Genomic DNA, 9956 nt, shown 5'->3' on the forward strand with positions numbered 1-9956 from the left:
TAAAACTTTGCTTCTCAAAAGACAATGTTAAGATAATGAAAAGAGAAGCCACACAACAAGCGAAAAATCTTTGTTAGCTGTATATCTGATAATGGGCATATAGCCAGAAAATATATCTTTAAAATCTCTCTAACCTCAATAGTAAGAAAGCAACTCGATTTTAAAAATAGCCAACAGATTTAGCAGACAGGTCACTAAATAAGATTATGTGGTGGGCAAGTGAGCACAGGAAATGATACTCAGCCTCAATAATCTTTAGGGAAATGCAAATTAAAACCACAAGGAACGATCATTACATACCTATCAGACTGACTAAAATTAAAGACTGACCATACCAACCGTTAACAAGGAATTCTCACACACCATTAATGAGAGTGAAATAAGATAACCACTCTAGGAAACAATTTGGTGATCCCTTCAAAATGTAAACATGTACCACCATAAAATCCAGCCATTTCACTCCTAGGTATATATGCAAGAAAAATGAAAGCAGGCTACCCATACAAAGACCGTACACTAATGGGCACAGCAGTTCGGGGTCCAGCAATTGGTGAATGGATAAACAAATTGTGGTGTTTCCAAACTCAGTAGCAAGGGAATAAAGTATTTATTTACACAACAACATAGATGTCTCGCAATTGTTATGCTGAGTGAAAAGACCCAGACAAAATAAGTACATACTGGATAATTCCATTCATGTAAAAGAATGCATACTGTGTGTGTTTTATCATTGGCTTTTCTAAAACTTCCATTTAATAGGTTACTTTTTGGGATGGTAGGGGGTGGATCTCCTGCTTAGAAAGCTTATAAACAAGGATTCTTTGGAAAATGAGTTAAAGACGGTTCTATTTTGTTGAGGTTTACGGTGTCCAGGCTCCCCATGATGGTACCTTTCAGAAGCACAGAACTGGCCCTCCGTCATCTTGGGGTTTGTGAACAATTTGTTTTTGACAGTTTGACTTATTCTCTGCTTTCGTGACAGAGCTTTGGCAGCTGCAGAGGAGAACAGCAAAACCGAGCAGTCAAACTTAGAAACATTGGGACTGAGTGTCAGGAAACTTCAGCAGGAACTAGACCAACTCAACAGGAATAAGCTCTCGCTGCATAAAGACATTGCAGGAATGCAGAAGCAGCTACAAGGTATGAGGCCGCAGAACAGGAAAGATGAGTCCTGGCTTTCCTTCATTGGATTTAAAAGTATATAGTATTGATTGATTTTCTTATTGCCAAATAATTTGTGCTAATAGGCGTGGATTTCTTTTAGACATGATGAAAATGTTCTAAATTAAGCCTGTGGTGATGATTATACAACTCTGCACATACAAAAAGCCATCAGATTGTACATGTTAAATGAGGAATATACCTAGTATGTAAATTAAAGCTCTTTTTCAAAGCAATCCGTGTACCTTACAGGAAAAATTAAAATTGTCTGGCAACAAATGTGCTTGACACAAAGGATATGTGTATGGATTGTGATAAGAATTGTACGAGCCCCCAATAAATGATTTTTAAAAAAATTGTCACAAACAGATGAACTTTACCCTTCAGAGATAATTCCTACTAACAGTTTAGTGAGTATCCTTCTATATTTTTTCTTTATGTGCATGCATTAACAGAGATGTAGATCCTTATTGTCAAATCATTATATATATATTAATAATTAGGATAAATTACTACATAATAGCTATAGATAGTAATATATTTGTTGATCCTTGACTGTATCCTAGGCCTGTTTTACATGCATTTTTCTAATTTAATTCTCATAATATTTTTAAAAATAATATATTGGGGGTTCGTACAATCCATACATCCATCCATGTGTCAAGCACATTTGTACATTTGTTGCCATCATCATTCTCAAAACATTTTCCTTCTACTTGAGCCCTTGGTATCAGCTTCTCATTTTCCCCCTCCCTCCCCGCTTCCCCCTCCCTCATGAACCTTAATAATTTATAAAGTATTATTTTTTCATGTCTTACACTGACCGATGTCTCCCTTTACCCACTTTTTTGTTGTCCACCCCCCTGGGAGCAGGTTATAGGTACATCATTGTGATTGGTTCTCCCCTTCTCCCTTCACCTTCCCCTTCACTCCTGGTATGGCTACTCTCAGGGGTTTATCTGTCCTGGATTCCTTGTGTTTCCAGCTCTTATTTTACCCATGTACATGCTCTGGTCTAGCCAGATTTGTAAGATAGAATTGGGGTCATGATAGTGCTTGGGGAGGCAGCATTAAAGAACTAGAGGAAAGTTATATGTTTCATCAGTGCTATACTGTACTCTGAGTGGCTCGTCATCTCCCCATGACTTTTCTGTAAGGGGATGTCCAATTGCCTACAGATGGGCTTTGGGCCTCCACTCTGCACTCCCCTCTCATTCACAGTGAAACAATTTTGTGTTCTGCGTCTTTGATGCCTGATACCTGATCCTATCAACACCTCATGATCACACAGGCTGTTGTGCTTCTTCTATGTGGACTTTGTTGCTTCTCACCTAGATGGCCACGTGCTTACCTTCAAGCCTTTAAGACCCCAGCTGCTATATCTTTTGATAGCTGGGCACCATCAGCTTTCTTCACCACATTTACTTATGCACCCATTTGTCTTCAGCAATTGTGTTGGGAAGGTGAGCATCATAGAATGCCAGTTTAATAGAACAAACTGTTCTTGTGTTGAGGGAGTACTTGAGTAGAGGCCCAATGTCCATCTGCTGCTTTAATACTTCACATAGATCTGTTTCCCTATTGTCATATATCCATATATTTACATATGTACATACCTGTATTTAGACCTTTATAAATGCCCTTTGCCTCCTAGTTCTTTCCTCTATTTCCTTTTACTTTCCTCTTATTCCACTATCATGTTCAACCTTCATTTGGGTTTCAGGAATTCCTCTCGGTTATATTGCCCTTGATCATGCCCTACCAGGCCTCCTACCCCCTCATCGCCATCAATTTTAGATCACTTCTTGTTCTGTTGTCTCTGGGTTTGTTAACACCCACTTCCTTTCCCCCACCTTCCCCTCTCCATCCCCACCCCCCAACCATTGGTTCCGTTGTTTTCCCTCCAGATTATTTATCCCACCTATCTTACCTAGCTAGACCTGCAGAGATAATAATATGCACACACAAAAGACAGCAAACCAAAGCAACAAAAGAAAACAAAACAATAGCCACACACCAAAAAAACTCATGACAAAACAAGAAAAGCCTCTAAATAGTTCAAGGTCTGTTTGTTGACATTTAGTAGTATTTTCTGATTGAGTCTGATGGGGTGTCACGCCCTGGCCCCAAAGTCTATTTTTGGTATTCCCCAGGGACTTCATTGCTCTGCTCCCCTTGCTGTTCTGCGGCACGCCCTGAGTGTTTTGCCTCTGTGTGGTGGGATCAGATCGGGTGCAATTCCCACACTGTGTCCAGTGTTGTCCCATGCAGGGCTATGGGTCAGTGAGGGATGTCGTGTCTCATAGTGGGGCTGGCCCTATGGTCTTCTCTGTGCACTGGCTGCTCTGAGCAGGGATATCGTCCTCAGGGCTTGGTGGGCCAGGATGTGTGCCACTCTCTCTCCCTCCCCCCTCATTTGCTCCCCTGTGTGCTCTGATCAGACATGTCCCTCTCCCTGAGCTGCAGCTTCAGTGCTGTCCTCTGAGGTGGGTTCTTCTGAGGGAGAGGGGCTGTCCACATAGTTGGGAATGGGGCCAGTCCTTTCTATTGGTTCCCTGCTTCATGCCGGTTCTCATAATATTTTTACAAAATAGAAACTCTTATTTTACCCATTTACAGATGAACAGAGAAATTATTTGTGTGACTAGCTCAAGTGAGAATTGACTTGCTTACAGTTACATAGTGGCAAATCGAGGAACTGAATATAGATAAAAAATTTATCCCTAAATTGTATTTCTGAAGGGTTGTACCAGCAATGCAAACGGTACCCATTTTTAAACCGATCTTACTAACACTAGGTAATTATCTTAAATCCTTTTTTTGTATGGTCTGAATGTAAGTATTTAAAAAAAAACCAGGCCCTAAGCCCAGATGTGTGTTGTGACTCATGCCTCGTATCTTTTGGCCTTTAGTAAGAGCAATAAAGCCAAAAACCAAACCCTCTCCCGTCAAGTTGATTCCAATTCATAGTGTTCCTAGAGATTGGCCCCATAGGGGTTCCTAGGCTGTAATCTTCACCGAGCCGCCTCCTGAGCCTCTCCCTCCTGGAGTGGCTGCTGGGTTCAGACTGTCAGTGTTTCCCTTAGCAGCCAAGTGCTCAGCCATGGCACCATTTCGTAAGATAGACTTAAATTTATTTCCACTTGTAATTTTTAGCAGGCTGATGGGAATTTGAAAAAGGCATACATTGCCATTTCTTACTTAATGACAATTTTATTTCTGTAGAGAAACGAGAAGAAGTAAACACACTAGAGGAGAAGCTAGCTCATGTGCAAGACCATTTGAGCCTCACAGAACAGGTAAGCTTAACAAATGTAAACCTCTCCCACAATCCCTTAGAACACACACAAAACACAAAAGATAAAGTAGGTTGAATGCCTTTCGTGTTTTATATGTTTTGAGCACAAGCATAAAAATAAAAGCCGTGGTGCAATGCAGTGGTTTTCAAATTTCAGATTTTTGATTCAAAGTTTTACTGAAAGCTGAAAAATAGGCTGCTGGCTAGACCTCCGCAGTGCCTGCTGTTTCACCAGCCCTCCAGGCTTCTGAAGGTCGAGCTAGGTTCATCTCCGTGATCTGCAGAGTAGCCTGTAGAGCTGAGCCTCTGTCGTGGCAGGTGTTACATAGAGGGAATTCTTGACCCTTGTACTTCTTACTAAACTCAGGCTTGTCCTGTGAGATTAGTGCTATAATTTGTGTTCTAGAGAACCTCAAGCAGTTTCCCATGTGTAAATTAGCAGTTGATTTTAGACATCTAAATTCTCTGCATTCGACCTTTACAATTCTGTGCTTCTAAGAAATATAAAACTTAAAATACAAGTGTTCTCTCTTAAAATTTTCACACAGGTTCTTATGAATATTTTCTCTGGTTTTCAAAAATGCTTAATTTGAGTTCCTTCAAAGAAAGAAAACCTTCTGAGACTTTTAAAATTTGTTTTTTAAAGCAATATAAATACTTTAAATAGAAATAAAAACATGGCTTTGGACCCATTTTTTGTTAACATTGTTAAGCCTTAGTCACAGTTTTTCCTAAGTCCTCTCAGTAATCCCGAGATGAGTGTTATGTTTGCCTTAGTAATGAGGCTCGGGGGAACTGAGTCTCTCGCCTACAGTTGTGGTTTTGGCATCTTATTTAAATAAAAGGGGCGCTGGTGGTGTAGTGTTAAGTGTTGGGCTGCAGCGATTCACGTGCTCGGCAGGTCGAACCTCCAGCAGCTCCTCAGGAGAAACACTGGGCTTTCTACTCTCGTAAACAGTTATAGTCTCGGAAAGCCATGGGGGGTTTCCTGCCATCTGACTGCATGCAGAGTGAGAAATGAAGGCAATGACTAAATGGAGTTCTTGACATCTTTTTACAAGCTCACTGGGATAAGAAGGGGTATGGAACTTTTGCTAAGACTTAGGCCGGTCCTGGCTGGTAAGGATGGCTTTGTTGATTGTTTCAGTTGGTTCTTTGACCTACAGGATCTGCTTCACACCACCAAGCACCGGGACATACAGCTTAGTGAGCAGACCAGGCTCCAGAAGGACATCAGCGAGCAGAAAAAGAAGTTTAAAGACTGTGAGAAAGAAGGGGAGACAAAGCAACAACAACTGCAGGGGCTCCGGAATGAGATCAACGAAAACAAGCTCAAGCTAGACCAGCAAGAAATGGTACCACACACATTTTTGATTTCATGGAAAGGAAAGCATTTTGCTGATTTAATGAACTCTTCCCTCCTGGCAGAAAGGTGCTATCCCCTACTCAGCTATGCTTCCCTTAACGACCCTGTATAATCAGGTGTAGATCTTATGCCAACTGTTTGAATCTTAGTAATAATGTGCATGGACCATTAAGATCAGAAAATGTTGGTCCTGTAAAGAATCACATGCCATTTGCTTTGGAATCCCCTCTGCCACTCGCTGACTGAATCATCTGCCAGGGTCTTGCGCTGTCACAGGGGACCGTTTCCTACATTCTGTTGAGCTGGAATCTGCCTCGTGCCCATGATGGTTCTCTCACCTGGGGCACTGACTTTATGATTAACTAAGGCTCTCTTTTCCTAAGATGCTTCAAAAACTCCGGCGAGAGAGAGAAACGGAAGAGAAGCGGTGGGAAGCCAGCAAGGTGGCATTGCAGGAGGAGCACGAGCAGCTGGGGAAAGAGCTCACAGACCAGAAAACCAAACTGGAACAGGTGCTCGCCACGGCCGCGGCCGCTGAGGAGCGAGTCCGGATGCTGCAGGAGGAGGAGCGGTGGAGTGACGCCCTGGAGAAGACGCTTTCCCAAACCAGTATGTCTGCTGGGGGCGAGCGTGTGGAAGGTGGAGGGGGGCTCTGCTGGCTGTCTTGTCTGCTGTGATCTGAGAGACCAGGGCACTGTCCAGAGCCCAGAAAGGTGGGCGGAGAAGCAAGGCAGGAAGTCCATCTTATTTGATGTTTGGGGCCTTAAGGAGGAGGAGACTGGCTCAGGACACAGGAACAGTTTGTATGCTTTGGGAGTTGGGATTCAGTCATGGGCTGTTGATTCTCATTTGCCTTCCTCAAGAATACTCTCTCAAGAAGGTGGGACATGAAAGTAGAAGTGCCCAAAGATACGCTAAGGCAGTGGTTCTCAACCTGTGGGCTGAGACCCCTTTGGGGGTCGAACAACCCTTTCACAGGGGTCGCCTGATTCATAACAGTAGCGAAAGTACAGTGATGAAGTAGCAGCGAACATAATTCTATAGATGGGGGGGGGGGTCACCACAACACGAGGGGTCACGGCATGAGGAAGGTGGAGAGCCACTGCCCCGACGGCTCTCTCAGCAGCAGGAGGGTTGCGAACGCTGGAATGGTGATCCATTCCAGCCTGTCCGTCAAACCCCAGCGGCCACTGGATGGGCTGTGGGACCACATTACAGGTGTTTCCTTGGAGCCACTCTTCTCAAGCTGCACCACGTGACGTGGGTGTGGCAACCCAGAGTTCACAACTGCTCATGTACCAGCACATAATTTGTCTCTTTCTTGGGCTGGTGTTTAATTATGTTTGTTATGCCCTTAGCAAGCTCAGTAATCTGGGAGATCTGGAAGGGCTATTTCTCCTTCCCTGGGAGCCCTTGGTACACCCAGACCCAATCATGTCATGATGAAAATGGAATTTGTCCTCAGTCTAGTCACGCCAGAGGTGTTGAGAAGTGAGATAGGGCAGTGTGTTACTCCAAAGAAACAGGGTGATTAGAAAAAAATCATGTAGAATGCCCTTTGCATTTATTTATGAGCATTAGTTATGGAGAGCCCTAGGGCAGAGTGGTTCCCTGATGACTGCTAACTGAGAAGTCAGCAGTTTGAAACCACCAGCCGCTCTGAGGGACAAAGACAAGGTTTTCTATTCCATCAAGAGGTATAGTCTTAGAACACCACAGGGGCAGTTCTGCCTAGCCCTATCGCTTTGAGTCCGCATCGACTCAAAGGCAGTGAGATTTCTTTGTACCAAGATTTTGCATATGACTCTCATTGAACACTGAGAGACAGGTCCCTCATCTTCTAAGTGGTATCAGTCCAGTGTAGTGATGTCTTCAGACCCTAGTCTCTTCCCCCTACACGGCCTCCCATGAAGAAAGGAGACGTGCTACTCCCTTTATTAAAATCAAGGTTTTCAAAAAAACATTCCCACTCTCTGTTCTGCCTAACCCTGCTCGAGCGAGTGGTCCTGTGTGACTCACGTGCCTCAGAGACTTGAAAGAAAAGATAGTGGCTGTCTGCCACTTTAGGATCAGGCCTCCAGGAAACCACGGCATCAAGAGGCTCCTTCTCTGGACATCTGGTGTGGGTCAGGGTGGGTTTGTGAGGCTAAGTGCTGGAGGGAAGTGCCCGAGTGAGTTACATAGTCCACCCCCAGGGGAAAGATCCCTACAGCCAGCCCAAGGCCTCTGGCCAACCTACTAAATTGGCCATTTCAGAACGACAGCTTTCAGAACGGGAAGAGGAAGTAAAGGAAAAATCAAGGGAGCTTCTGGCTGTCCAGCAAGAGATGGACTCCCTGAGGGCTGACTTCAGCCTCCTGCGGAAGCAGTTCTTGACAGAGAGAAAGAAAGCTGAGAAGCAGGTGGCCAGCCTCAAGGAAGCACTGAAGACCCAGCGGAGCCAGCTGGAGAGAAACCTCCTTGTGAGTACCTGCCACCTGGCAGCTAATGAGGACTGATGCGTTTACATTTCTAAACTAAACACTGCTTCAATGCAGAGAAAAAACCTACCCATTAATCCAGCACCTGATTCTACTGTTGATAGTGGTGTATGTATACATAATCTGTTCCTTTAAGCTAATGGTAGGTCTTCCCTGGACTGCACTGCAGCCCGAGGAAGCTGTGTGGCGGTCAGGTGGTCATGTGAGCAGTCTGTCTGCAGAGCTGAGAGCTCAGGCTTGCTCGGAAGCAGGTCTTGGCCTCCTCTGACTGTCCGGGAGCAGAGGGCAGTGCTAAGCAAGTGCCAGTAGACCTTTCTATTCAACTGCAGTCAGTGCTCACACGGCTTTCCACCTGCTCGTTTTAGTCCCTATTAACTATAATCAATCAATGTCCTAAAACCTGGGAAGCTCAAATGACCATGTTTTTATTCTTAAGATAAATGTTGGGAGGTAATGAACTCAAGACTTTATAGTAGGCAGAGGCAGGCCTGCAGTAAGGGAGGGATCATCATAGGGCTGGATTCCTTCAGCCCCCTCTAGAGTAGCTGATAGGGCTCCATTGAGCTTTCGGTGGTGGTGTGGCTACAGGATGGGCTGCTAATTGCAAAGTCAATAGTTCAAAAACACTAGCCGCTACTAGGGTTCTACTCCTAATAAAGAGTTGCAGCCTCAGAGACCCACGGGGGCAGTTCTTTCTTGTCCTATAGAGTCGTTAGGAGTTGGTATCTACTCGATGGCAGTGAGTTTGGGGTTTTTTTTAGGTTATTGCGTGGAGGACAAGAACCTTGGTGGCACAGTGGTTAAGTACTTGGTTGCCAACTAAAAGGTTAGTGGTTCAAACCCACCAGCCACTCTGCAGGAGAAAGGTGAAGCAGTCTGCTTCTGTCAGGATTTTCAGCCTTGGCCCCTGTGGAGCAAATCTACTCTGTTTTACAAGGCCACTATGCATTGGAATCGACTCTGCGGCCGAGGGCCCGGTGGGTGGGGGTGGGGCATGGGTTTGGTTGTGTGGAGGTGTCCCAGTGGTGTAAATGGTTGGTGCTTCAAATGGACCCTCAGAAAGGCCTGAGAGGTCACAGGTCACAGGCCTGAATCCCATGGAACACAGTGCTACTCAGGCCTGACTCCATGGCAACTGGTTGGAGTGGTTGTCGTGAGCAAAGTACTTTATCACTGGGGAATAGGCAAGATGATGGTAAAGGCAATCTGTAGAGGTGACATTGCAATCTTCCCACTAGTAAGCCTAAGATGAAGGATATTAGTGCCCATTTTACACTTAATTGAGGAAAGAGATAATAGCTACCATCAAAAGAAACAGTGCTGCTCTTTAGCCTCTGAGCTAAGAAACTCAGACACGTATGTACTTCTAGTTGTATTACACATGGCAAAGAAGGTAGGCAAATGTACTCAGTTTACGGCCAGAGAAGCTGAGGCTTGGGTGGGAAATAATACCACATATTGGACCAGAGGCATTTCCTCTTTCTGTGCTAGGAGCAAAAACAGGAGAACAGCTGCATGCAGAAGGAAATGGCAACAATCGAGCAGGTGGCCCAGGACAACCATGAGCGGGCCCGGCGGCTGATGGCAGAGCTTGTCCAGATGCAGCAGGAGTACATGGAGCTCAAGAAGCAGGTGGGCCCTGGGGACACCC

The 9956-nt window shown here is 44.8% G+C and overlaps 1 protein-coding gene across 3 annotated transcripts in view; it reads left to right on the forward strand.

Moving 5' to 3' along the window:
- Positions 1–9956, forward strand: part of CNTRL (centriolin) — a 90930-nt gene that overhangs the window by 75121 nt on the left and 5853 nt on the right. For all 3 annotated transcript variants that reach the window (XM_045296551.1, XM_045296552.1, XM_045296553.1), the window contains 6 exons: positions 983–1140; positions 4387–4460; positions 5626–5814; positions 6209–6434; positions 8082–8287; positions 9797–9937. In XM_045296551.1, the coding sequence (XP_045152486.1) occupies positions 983–1140; positions 4387–4460; positions 5626–5814; positions 6209–6434; positions 8082–8287; positions 9797–9937 (994 nt within the window). The remainder of the gene's footprint in view (positions 1–982; positions 1141–4386; positions 4461–5625; positions 5815–6208; positions 6435–8081; positions 8288–9796; positions 9938–9956) is intronic.

Source organism: Echinops telfairi, unplaced genomic scaffold (genome assembly GCF_000313985.2).
Source record: "Echinops telfairi isolate 266 unplaced genomic scaffold, ASM31398v2 ScPeMD7_7410;HRSCAF=8448, whole genome shotgun sequence".
Classification (NCBI taxonomy): Eukaryota; Metazoa; Chordata; class Mammalia; order Afrosoricida; family Tenrecidae; genus Echinops; species Echinops telfairi.